Below are 13494 nucleotides of genomic sequence, written 5' to 3'. Positions count from 1 at the left end.
TTAAACTCCTTCCGGATATACACCGCCATTTCTTGCAGAATGGGGCTAGATATTGGCAGGCCCTTTTCCTGGTTTTTAGTGAACCAAAGAAATGGTGCTTCACTTACTTTTTCGTACTCACATTTTTCATTGTTTTTCTCTGCTCTGGTAGAGCACCACTTTTCAATTTATTCCCTCGTATGCTTCCAGTCTTCCACTGTAACACGTCCAACGCCATAATCTGCAGCCATTTTTTGAAGAGTTTCCCCTTTATCCAGTTTCCCCTTTATCCAGTCTCTTTAACCCACTCTACTTGTCTTCCACAGAAACAATCACTTTCTTACGTTTACTCGCCATACTCCAGAGGATATGAAAACTATGACATCCGCACCCAACCAATACTACATTGAACAATCCTACCGCATGACTGCCACAGTCGCACCCTCCACACCCCGCGTCCCAGAATTGCATCCACCTAAAGTTCAAATTAAGCCTACCAGTGTCGGATAACACGGAGTGTCGGATAAGCGAAGGTCGGTTGAGCGAGACTCTACTGTATATCATAACCTCAAAATGTCAAAAATTGTAGATACGCCCTTATGATCCTAAGCATGCGACTTGATCTTTGTCTGCCTCCCTGTTTTTTTACAATAATTTGCTTTTACGTTGCACTGACCACACAGCTAACTTGCCTGAAAGCCTCCCTGACTTCAAATCATTGTAAATATAGTCCGTCTCCATGGCTAAACAGTTAGCATGCTGTCCTTTGGTCATAGGGGTCCCGGGTTTGATTCCCGGCAGGTTCGTGAATTTTAACCATAACTGGTTAATTCCCCTGGCATGGGGACTGGGTGTATGTGTCGTCTTCGCCATAATTTCATCCTCATCACAACGCGCAGGTCGCCTACGGGATCAAATCAAAAGACTTGTACCTGGCGAGCTGAAGTCCTCGTACACATCCTGGCACTAAAAGCCATACACCATTTCATTGTAGATATAAGGAATACATATGACAACCCAGAAGCAAAAAGAGGATTAAATAAGGTATGTCACAACAAAACACTTATATCTAGCAAAAAAGGTTAGAAAAACTCTAAAACACAGTTTGACAGTTTCTTTTCCCCCTATGTCAAGTATTCTTTTCACAAAGTTTATATTAAATTAATAATAACAACAACAATAACAATAATAATAGTTTTATATCCACTAACTACTTTTACAGTTTTTGGAGATTCCGAGGCACCAGAATTTTATCATGCAAGAGTTATTTCATATGCCATTAAGTCTAACTACACAACACTGGCATATTTGAGCACCTGCAAATAGCAATGGACTGAGTCAGGATCGAACCTGCCAACTTGAACTCATATGGCCAGTGTTCTGTCATCTGAGCTACTCAGCCCAGTTTACACTACATTCACTATCCACGTAAATTTCGAACAACTTCCATTTTGAAAATTAGAATAAGCTGTTCGATAAGAATTTCCCTAGGGATGTTATAAATCCATGAGCTGTGTGGCCCGCATTTTGCTCATCACTCCAGATTATATTTTTACTCGACCATACAGAATCAAAATTTGCACATCCCTTAATAATAAAAATAATATTGCAAATTATTGTGCAGTCATACTTGCAAAAATGCAAGTCCTTGCCACAAGGCAACTTGTGTGTCAAGACACTCCATTCTTGCTAATATCACATCATCAGTGACACCAAACGCTCTTAGTACAGTGCAGACAGGTTTTACAGAGCTCTCAAAGCTGCGGTACTGCCTATGGCAATGCTGCCAACTATAGAACAAAAGATTTCACTGGAGAGAATTCATATTTCTACCTAGCAATGGAAACAAAACTAAGAAAACTAACTGGTGGAGAACAATTAAATTGAGCATTATCATTATGACTGTACCTGGCAAAATTATGGTGTGAAAAAAAATAAAAAAATTAAAACCTCACATTCCAGAACTTTATTTGCTAGCATCTGTAAGAGGCAAAACAATCTTCAGAATTGGAGGAATCAATCGTACAGACAATCAGATTATCAACTGCTACTTCCATGACTGAGATTTATCAAAGATGACACTGACTGTAGGTAACTATCTTCTTACGAGTCAAATTGAGTCGTGACTGATTATGGGATACCAATAATGTTTTGATGTCATTCTCCTTCTTTCAGCATGCTACAATTGCCTATTCACATTAATCTTTCTCTTATCCTTATAGAATACAAGGCCATTTCCTTTAGTTGTTGTTTTGGGGTCTTTGAAATGTCCTAGAACAGCCTGTGCCATTTCAGTATCAGTCTAATCAATGCAGTGAACAAACCTAAATTCTTGCAGGAATATCGTACTCAGTCATATTACACATGTGTGCACCAAGAAAGCAATAAAAGATTGAGTGTTGTGGAAGATGGATTGTCAGCACTGCTGTTGATCATGCTTTTTCAAGTTCCCTGATCAATCTCTTGTGAGTTGTACCAAGGACAGAACTATGGGGTGGAAAGCTTTTAGCAATGCGCATGTAAAGTTAAACCAGGAACTCAATGGAGATGGATTACAATGCCAAGAGATGTACTTTTGCTGAATGAACACCCATGTGTTCACCAGGACTCTTTTACATGCCATCATGAACGGAATGGTTCCCAATGATTTAGCCTGTGTTCAGCTGCGATCGCAACATAATCTTTTGTATAGTCACTTACACTTTGGACTTAAGAGTAATTCTAATTATTATCAAAATGTAATTGAATTCCCATGAAGAAATAAGCTCTGCAGATATCAGTAACAAACATTATATCTGTAGGTTCTGAGAAAAGTGAACATGTGACAAACTTACACAATACCATGCACTTCTTTCTTGTTTGAGCGACTGTACAAGAAGGTACCATTCTAACCATTTGGCAAATAATATTGGGCAATATTAAATTATACATTGTTATTTTCCCTTCAGATGAGGCTCACCATATTCTTCACATTGGAAAGCTGCATACATAAATAAAAAGCATAAGTTAGATCAATTTTAAACAGGAAAGAGTTTAACATTTTGGATGAAACAGAGACTTGAACACAAATTCTTAATGTTTCTAGATGGCAGCAATAATCATTTTATTAAAGCATCAAATGCACAACAGTTTTAAGCTTTCAACTCATAGTTAGATTTCTAATTAGGAAAAGTTAAGTAAACTATTCTTTTAACATAATTTCAAACATATCTACAATATTATAAATTCTTATTTGGCGTATATTCACCTCTGATACTGTTATGTAATGAGTAGTAAGAAATTTACCAACAGTCAATAATAATTCTGCTCATCACTTTGTCAGTTAATCATACCTTCTATGGTTTTGCCTGGAATGTTACCTTTTTTCCTCATTTTTTATTTTTTTTTCTATGTATGGCGCACCCTTTAAACCATACGCTGAATGTCCTGTTCATTTAAACATTCTCGATCAAACAAAGAGTGGAAAAGAGCGTGGTTATGTTCAAGAACAAAGTATTCTGTATTTTGAATATTGAATTTTTCACGACGACATTGTAATTCAAACCAACTTTCAACCTATTAGGTTGTGTTACATACATTTAGTACGTGTAGAAGAGATGTTAAGTACAGAACAAAAATGGTCAACCAATCATCAATGGGATCTGAACCCACAACCTCCCGATTTTCCAACCGACGCAAAATTTTGTTCCATTTTTGTTCTGTACTTAACATCTCTTCTACACATACTAAATGTATGTAACATGACCTAACAGGTTGAAAGTCGGTTTTGATTATTCTGTATTTTGTCCAAAGATTAGTCATCACAGTTGAGAACAGCACCACTGGCTGTGTGCTAATGGTACTAGTGCACATGCAGACCATGTAAAGAATGGGATAATCAGTATTTTGGTCACAAAGTAACTCGCACATTAAGTAAATTGAATGATTTGTTTACTTTGTTTACTGGAGAAGTTAAGGACTGTGAAAAAGATTTTCAACATGTCAATGAGGTTTGTGTTAATTATGTAAGTAAATGGCTTGATTTTAATGATTCTAGAACACTCACCTCAGTTCAGCTAATCTTTATGAACTGTTTGTATACTTCAACTATGACGAAAATTGTAAGGAATTTCACAACAAAGTTTTGTTGCATAAGAAATTGTTGTAAATTGCATCTTCAAATGATGAGTACTCGTGAAATAAAGACTAATGCATAGATAGTTTGTAATGAATTAATTATTTGACGCTGGTATATTATCACCGGTATTATTTAGTTAATATATATATCCCTGGTCTCTTCACTCATTTATTACACAGCTATGGTGTTTTATTTAAGCGCTAAATGACAAAGAAATTGAAGTGTTCCACATTTACCATCTGGCAACCCTACTTCTATGAGAGTTTCTCATTATGATTATTTAAATGCTTTAAGTGCTGCGAGAATGTTCTCAGACATGCTCGGCTCACCTGGCACAGTAAAATGAAAAAGTTTCTAACTTTCACCTGGCACAGGTCTTTCTATCTGACGCCCATGGGAGAATTGTACGTTTGGATGTGGGGATGATGATAAGGTAGGAAGAGTGTGAAACCTAGTGTCAACACACAGCCTACTGCTGTCAAATAACACCAAGGTGTGTGGACAAGACTCAACAGCCCCATCCAATGGACAAATCACTATCAACAGTGTCATATGCCCTCACTCCATATAAAAACTGTGGAGAAGTTTGGAACTGAACCTATGGAGTCTAGTGACATGCAATCTAGTGATTGGAAACTGTATACGACCACCTCCTACCTTAATATATAATACCAATATAAATGGTCCGTTATTGAACATTATAAATTTTCCAGCTAACTCATTCCTGGTTGCCAGCGTTTCGCCCTCGTGTGCTAGGCCAGGCTCATCACTTGGTACCTAGCACACCTACCAAGACGTTGGCTAGTGCATGCCGTGGAGGCCACTGCGTAAGCTAATTGTAGCCACCAGCAGTGCCAATGCACTATGAGACACTTTGTCCCATTATCAAAAATTGATGCCTGCTTGGCCATCAGATGATATAGATGTTGATTCCCATAGGGAATCTGAAATTGGTATTATAAATTTACTCATTCGGAACAAATATTTCAGATTCCCTATGGGAATCAACATCTATATCACCTCCTACCTTGCCGGCCAACATTCTAATGATGAAAGTTTTTTCCACCAACGGGACTCGAACTAGCAAACTACGGTGAAAGACCACAATAGACTTGACCACTTAATGATTGTGGGCACCAGGTTGTATACTGTATTTTGAACACAGTATACTCCAGACTTGAAAAGAGCAAGCCTTGTTACAATAGACAGTAAAATTTCAAATCAGCTCACTAATATCTTAAGACAATTCATGAATAAATTAAAGCAAAAAGCAAATAGTCTTCAAACATGCTAGTGAGTTAAGTACCAAGCGAGTTGCCCATGCAGTTAGGTTGTATACCTGTGAACTTGCATGTGGGACATGGTGGGTTCGAATTCTGTCATCAGCCCTGAAGATGGTTTTCCATGGATTCCCATTTCCACACCAGGCTGTGACTAAAAATTTAGAGGGTTATGAACGCACTTCTTGTGCGAATATTCTGTTTCATTCTTGGGTAGTGTTTTGTTTTCTTTCACAGTACCATAGGAGTCTCAGTTATTATTTCGTAGTAGGTCTGATAGCAGCGATCGAAAAAATAGAAGATTGATGGTATGAGATTAAAAGGAAAAGAGGTCACACAGGAAGAAAGTACAGGGGGAATTTAATAACACTGCCCACATGACAGTGCTAACCAACAAGAAATTTAAACAGTACTAGCTGCAGACACTTTTCAGAGATAATTCTGCCGATGACAGTGCTGGTACTCTATCCTACCATTATATGAAACATCCCTATGGCATAAAATCTTAATGCAATCAGTACCTCCAGTCTAGGTGAGAGATGCTTGTTTCTGTCTGTTGTGTATTCCAACCAGTCCAACCTTACTGACGACAGTTTCAGAAATGGTTCCTCGGATAGATTTTGAAAATAGTTCCTCCATATAGGCCTGTTACTGTTAGAAACACCATTTAACATATTTCAATAAAGCAACTCTGCATCCAACAGTTGATTTACAATGGCCATTTTGCTTTCAGCCTCAAGATAACAGTTTAACCCAGGTTAAAGTAGGGGTTAACTCCAACCTTAATCTAGACTTAAAACTAACCCTCCTTAATGAAATAGAATGAATAGTCGAGTTAAAACTGTGTATTACAGGTTAAGGTTAAATCCATGTTGACAAAACTGGGCCTAAGTGTCATCTGGTGTCATCTTGTTATTTTACTTCTTCCAATTCATAGTTTAATTCATAAGAGACAGGTGCCAAATTGATATTTACAGAAAAACAACTATTAATGTCCCACTCTTCTATTTCAAGACCCCCTCATTATTTAGGCACATTACCTACATTATTTTATGAAAATGGCTAGATATATGTATCCAACATCCTAAAGCATAGCTTTAAATATTGATTTAAATGAAAGCCTATTTTTTGATAGCTAAGCAGCCAACATGAAAGAAATTACTTTCTTTCTTTTACAAGATGCTTGGCTGGGTATTTTACATAAAATCTAGAACTCCATTCCTACCCTCACTAATACTTCCCAACATTCCTATAAATTCAAAATACAGTATAACATATTCCAAATGCACTTGATAGTTACCATTCAAAAATTGGTGGCAATACTTTTCCATGTGCCACATCCTTTTTTCTTTACCCTGCTTCACCTCCCTTGGTCAATTAGGTTCTCTTCTATACTCAATGATGTTAGATTTATGAGTCTTTTAATTTTCCTCTAGCATGGCCTTGCCTTTCCTCTATAAACACTGTTTCTTTCATGAAATAACTCCTAATCTTCAGTTAATGTTATAGTACACAGATAATCTTGTTATTTTACTTCTTAAGGGGGGACCAACACCTTTGACCGACCAAAAATGTGATTTTTCAATTTTTTCTTCACTTAAAATTGAACTTTTCTCTTTATAACAGTGCAAAATTTTTGTCAGTATTTCCAATACTTTTGGAGTTATGACTAGAAACGCGAAGCCCTCTCACCCAAGCAAGCCGCTTATTGGTAAGTTTGTTGCTCATTTTTGTTTTTCAGAACCGTTTCCCTGATAACTCTGAAAGGTTTTGAGATATTAAGATGAAATTTTGCATGCATGTACCTATATTTCATAGAGAAAAAGAAGATATACTGGAATCATTGAGCTATCTTCAATGGTTAAGTTTAAATAAATATATTTCCAAATGAAAATTACTGAAAAACTGACTACTTGTACCTCTATGAGAAAAACATTTATACTTTATGTACTTCACTGATTAGTATATGTTGTAGCTATAACATTACTAATCAAAATAAAAAGAGAATTATAGAAAAGTATTCATGTGTTTGGAAATTATCAGGGAAATGGAAAAATAGTGACCATGTTACACCTCCATTTTGAATAATTATATATAATGGTATTGTCTACAAGTCATAAAAGGAAAGAAAAATTCCACCTAATCAATACATTTATTTTCTTGTAAAGTATTACAGTAGAACCTCGATAATTCGAAATCGGTTAATTCAAAATCCCACGTAATACGAAGAAGTTCTCGTTCCCAGAAACATGAGATACAGTTTTGCATGTTATTTAAATTGTTTAATTCGAAATACGGATAATTCGTAATTCGAAGTACAATGTCGGCCCCATTACCGAAATTCAGACTTTTAATTCAAAACTGCCTTTACATTTTAAAACAATAGTATGTTACAGAGTAATTTCAACTCAAAATTTATCCGCGTCATAATAGAACGTGTGTTCCGGAACGTGGAGTGGTAGCTTTCCGCACTTACACTCACTTCGGTGGGTCTACAGTGCGCTTCATGGTTGCCAAGTTGAATGAAATCGGAATTCTTTTGTATTCAACCTTTTTAATGGAACACCGTAATATCACGCAACAGGCATTCTGCGAGAAAATAGAATGCGCGAACGCTGGCGATGCCGACAGTTGACGAAAAAGCATGGCTCATATAATAAATTCGTAGGCACCGAACAATACTGTAATTGCCGATGAAACTGCATTGCTTTATGTTAATGCGAGCCCAAATGGTCTTATGGTTTTGCAATTGCAATGCACATGGAAGCGAGAAACTTTATCCCCTCGTCATAGAAAAGTTCGATAAGCTACAATGTCTTAATGGCGTCGGGCACTTTCCATGCCAGTACAAAGCATCTAAAAATGCAAACAGTACAGATATCAAAAAAATAATGCATTTGCACAGGGGAACCAGCATAATTTATCATCGTCTTTGAATTGTGTGATTTTTTTTTCTTTCGTTGCGTGAGGTTATGTTCGTTAGTGATGTATCCAAGTGCATTATTTGAACATTGTAAATGCACCTTGTTGGATACATTTCGGAAATAGTTTTTCCATGGCATTGGAAAGGTTTAAACTGTGAATCGAGGTGATTGCATGTATTAATGGGTCTTAGAATACTTTGTGACGCGGCAAGTATTTACATTTCTGAAGTACGATAGAAGTGCCATGGCGGGAAATTGTACAAGGATAGTCTCATAGGAAAGTTTGATTTTAAGGGCATTGGGTACTTTCTGTGTAAATACAAGGCATCTAAAATGCATACAGTATAGTACTCCAATGAATAAAGCACTTGCACATGGGAGCCAGCATAGATTTCTCCTCGTCTTTGAATCGTGTTTCTTTTTTTTTTTTTTTTCTTTCGTTGCGTGAGGTTATATTTGCCTGTGAGATATGCAAGTGCATTATTTGAATACTGTAAATGCACCTTTTTGGATACATTTTGGAAAAAGTTCTTTTTTCATGGCATTTGAAAGGTATAAACTGTGAATCAAGGTTAACTGCATGCAGTAATGGGCCTTAGAATATTTCGTAACGTGGCAAGGGTTGGTACTTCTGAATTGCGAATTGGCGGTTAATTCGAAATCACGTAATTCGAAGTCCGATTTTTGAGTCCCAACGACTTTGAATTAACGAGGTTTTACTGTACAATCTAGGACCGGTTTCGACCCTTCATAGGTCGTCCTCAGCTATATCAGAATCACATTTGCATTTCTATCTTATACCTCTGAAAGACCTTCATGATATATTGTTTCATAATTTTCAGTGAAAACTTATCTTAAAAACTTACAAATTTACAAGCGTTGTGATAAGAATTAAAATTAAAATTACAAAACTTTGTCTATTATATACATGCACTTTGGCTGACAGAATGCATCCTTGGGTTGATTAAGCATCTATCATAGGTATTGTTGCTTATTCTGTTGAATCGATTCCTTTTATAGTTATTTACAATCAGTAAAATTTGATAAATAAAACTTACATGATAATTACAATAAAATATCATGTTACATCTTTACACCATATTGCTGGAGTGATATTATTTTAGGTAGAATATAAATGCGTGTTGAACTCTATAAAATATTTTTACATAAACACACTAATATATTTTAAAGTGTAATTATTGTACTTTAAAGTATAAAATACTTATTGCCTATTAAATATATTGTCTATTAATTATATTAAATATATTGTCTATTAATTATATTTAATAGACATTTATGTTTCACACAATACATAATCAACATAATATGAAACTTGTAATTTTATGCAAGAAGGAACTGACACTTAATCATTAGACTTAAAAGCCAACCATACACGGCATATTTAAATATTATCAATATCTGATGTTATATAAAGACAAACTGTTACAATATTATACCACATAACAATGCAAGATCCAAAGCAATAAGTATTTTAGACTTTAAAGTACAATAATTACACTTTAAAATATATTAGTGTGTTTATGTAAAAATATTTTATAGAGTTCAACATGCATTTATATTCTACCTAAAATAATATCACTCCAGCAATATGGTGTAAAGATGTAACATGATATTTTATTGTAATTATCACGCAAGTTTTATTTATCAAATTTTACTGATTGTAAATAACTATAAAAGGAATCGATCAACAGAATAAGCAACAATACCTATGATAGATGCTTAATCAACCCAAGGATGCATTCTGACAGCCAAAGTGCATGTATATAATAGACAAAGTTTTGTAATTTTAATTTTAATTCTTATCACAACACTTGTAAATTTGTAAGTTTTTAAGATAAGTTTTCACTGAAAATTATGAAACAATATATCAGAGGTATAAGATAGAAATGCAAATGTGATTCTGATATAGCTGAGGATGACCTATGAAGGGTCGAAACCAGTCCTAGATTGTAATACTTTACAAGAAAATAAATGTATTGATTAGGTGGAATTTTTCTTTCCTTTTATGACGATTGGTAAATGTCAATACGGAAAATGAAATTCATAAATCAAGAAATTCATAAATGAAGATTGTCTACAAGATTGAAAGGAAATACAAAACATACAAAACAGGGATTTGAGGAACAAGAAAGGAAACCCACAAGAACGGCATGTTCGGAGGACTGGAGACATGCACAATCATTGAAGATGAACTACTGAGCAAAAAGGAAGGCCGAAAAATGTTGATTCCGCGTGGTCCTAGGTGACCCATTCGCGAGGAAGAAGAAGAAGAAGAAGAAGAAGAAGAGAAAAAATTGGTTTATATGATTTCTAAATATGTAGGCATATTACTAGGGAATAATGTGTTTGACATGCTGCAAAGTTTCCTTTTAGTACTGTATTCATTTCCATTACTGCAGGAAAAAAATACACCCCATGTTTCTATGTTCAAAGGTGTAGGTCCCCCCTTAAAACAATTATTACCACCTCCACTATACACCATCTTTAAGACATCTAAGTGCAAGAGTTGGCTATGTAACACACAGAAAAGTAAGATTTAACTGCATTCCTAGGAGACTTTGCCTTTCAGCAAATTACAGCTGATACTTACTATGTGCATGGCCCACCTGGTGGCCATGTTCGTGAAGGTATGAAGTCTATATGGTCGGACACCGTGGTGAGCCAGTTCAAGTCCTAATGGTCAAAAATACTTTCACCATCAGAATATTGACCAGCAGAGTAGGAGAGGAGATGGAATACAAATTTTAATCACTACACTGTGAGCCAAAAGCCTGGATTCAATTCCAGACAGTGTTTATATGGAGTAAGGGCATATGGTGCTGTTGATGGTAATTCATCCATCAGATTGGGATGTTAAGCCTTGAATAGACCCCTTGGTGCTATTTGACAGGAGTAGGCTATGTGCGAGCACTGGGTTTCACCTTCTCTCTTCCTACTATCATGTATCACATCAATAATTTCATCTCATTAACTCCTCTGGCAAGGTGTACATCAGGAAGGGCATCCAGTCGTAAAAGTTTGCTGCAAAGATTCACCTCACTTCAAAAACAACCCAGTTGAGAAATGGGACAAGGGTTAAAGCAACAACTCTTAATATGTGCATGATGCTGAAAATATCAAAATTAAACAAATTTAAAAACCTTGAACTGGCAATATTTATTCTAGATATGAACATAACTTAAATCTCTGATACATGTCATAACAAATCAAACTTAAAATATTTCAGGAGTGGCAGTCACTGAAACATTATCGCACCCAGGAATTCATGATCCGTTCTTATAATGTTTCCACAAAGGGACACCAACTAGTCTTAAACACTTCATTTATACTGTAATAACAGAGGTAAAACAATATGGTGTTTATATGGTCAAAAACAACCATATGTCGATCAATTTCAGAATAACAAAGTGAGGGGGAAAAAATAGAGTTTAATGTATCACATGTAGCTAATGGCAGCATTTTTATATCCAGAGAAGTCCATGACATTCAAAGACTGGTCCAAAGCAGCAAACAGCTGACAAGGATCAAATGCCAGACTATAGACAGGACTGCTGTGGTTGGCAGACATGAAGTACATCTGTGAAAGGAAAAACAATAATGGATATAATAAATATAAATGGTAAGAAATTCACACTTTACACAACGATCAGAGAAACTATTAAAAGAGGGATAATAAAAATTGCTGATTTATACATATACAGAATCATCCAATTAATGCAGAACCTCAGCTGAGGTGAGGCTGAGGCCAGCAAGCCATTGCTACCTGCTGGCTGGACAATTAAAGAGCAAGTTAAGAGTGTCTGCCTGATAAATTCTAATGCATTTTCGATGTACTCACCCGTAACTTCACACCATGAAGAGGTTCCTCATGGAAGAGATTACGATTTTCAGCACATCAATATCGGCTGTTTTGAGAATTTATGTACTCAGGTAAGTGAAACCATGTTTCGTCTGAGAAGAGAATAAGATTGGGATAAATTTCTCCACCATCCAGTTTATTCAAAATCCATTCACTAAATCTAATCCTACACAAAGTATCATCCAGTTTAAGTTCTTGCATCACAGTACATTTACAGGGTTTCATAGCCCTTTGTATGGAACCATAAGAAATTCCCATTTACTGAAAAAGATGGCTAAGAGATTTCTAAGGAGAATTTTTCAGGCACTGTCCACTGTCTTCAAGATTATTTCTGTTAGCACTGTAGGTCGCCTTCTTCGCTTCTTATCATTAATATTTCCCGTTTCATGAAACTATGCTATGAACCATCCCATGATTTGGAACTGGAAAACCTAGGAATTTCTCTTGAAATAACCAAACAGTACAAGGGGATTCATACAGATCTTAAATAACACTCGATATGTAATAGAATAATTCGGTCCATTTTTATTATTTTACATTTATTCTCACTTCACTTCACTTCACGGGTACTGCTCTCAATGGAACACAAAACGAACAAGTGTTACAAGACAAAGCAAGAACTGGTAGACCTCGCAGGTTCCCCTCCGTCTTGCACAACTGTCGGCTTATCCACTCCCAGCTGCCGTTCTGTTTCCAAGATAACTGGATGACCCAGTAGTAACAGACTAAGTCTAATTACTTCTTTCATTCTTTGTTTCTTCACACTGATACTGATATTCCTTTTGAGTATTTAATTAATAGTTGTTCTGCATTACACTTAGTCAGAACAATACACTTACATTTGAAAACTTCCCCTGGTGACTGCTATCCACATTACACAGCTAAGTATAATCTTTCAAGTTCAATTTCTTAAAAACATGATAAATAAATCTTCCTTCTCCTCACTCTGCCCCTCTACAGCTATGAGGCATTATTCATGGCAGTAACGTGGCCATGGCTTGAAAAACATGCAAGGTTCTGTTCATAAGGAACAAGAAGACTAAAAATGACTGAGAACGTCTTCTACAACTTTTATTATTATTTGGGTCTACCTTATCTAAATATTTAAAAAATTTATGAAAACTAAAGTCAGTCAGTCCAGCCATTCTATCCGGTCGATTCCCTTCATTCTTTTTTTTTTTAACTTAAAGGTATTCATGCACAGATTTGTCATCGGGTACTATAAATCACTTAACTTCCACCTTCCTCAAATTATTTGATTTTTTCAATTTTTTTGTCTTTTTGAAGCAATCATATCTTTGGTTCTAATTGAGG

General features: G+C 35.7%; 1 protein-coding gene across 1 annotated transcript in view; it reads right to left on the bottom strand.

The window, feature by feature from the left end:
- Nucleotides 1–11458: 11458 nt before the first annotated feature.
- The window catches only part of LOC136857911 (F-box/WD repeat-containing protein 4), a 65035-nt gene continuing 62999 nt past the window's right edge, over nt 11459–13494 (bottom strand). The window contains exon 8 of the mRNA XM_067136976.2: nt 11459–11898. Within this exon, the coding sequence (XP_066993077.2) occupies nt 11758–11898 (141 nt within the window). The 3' untranslated portion in view covers nt 11459–11757. The remainder of the gene's footprint in view (nt 11899–13494) is intronic.

The sequence above is a fragment of the Anabrus simplex genome, chromosome 1, assembly GCF_040414725.1.
Source record: "Anabrus simplex isolate iqAnaSimp1 chromosome 1, ASM4041472v1, whole genome shotgun sequence".
NCBI lineage: Eukaryota > Metazoa > Arthropoda > Insecta > Orthoptera > Tettigoniidae > Anabrus > Anabrus simplex.
The sequence above is the reverse complement of the archived record's forward strand: the minus strand, read 5'-3'. Positions and strand labels throughout refer to the sequence as shown.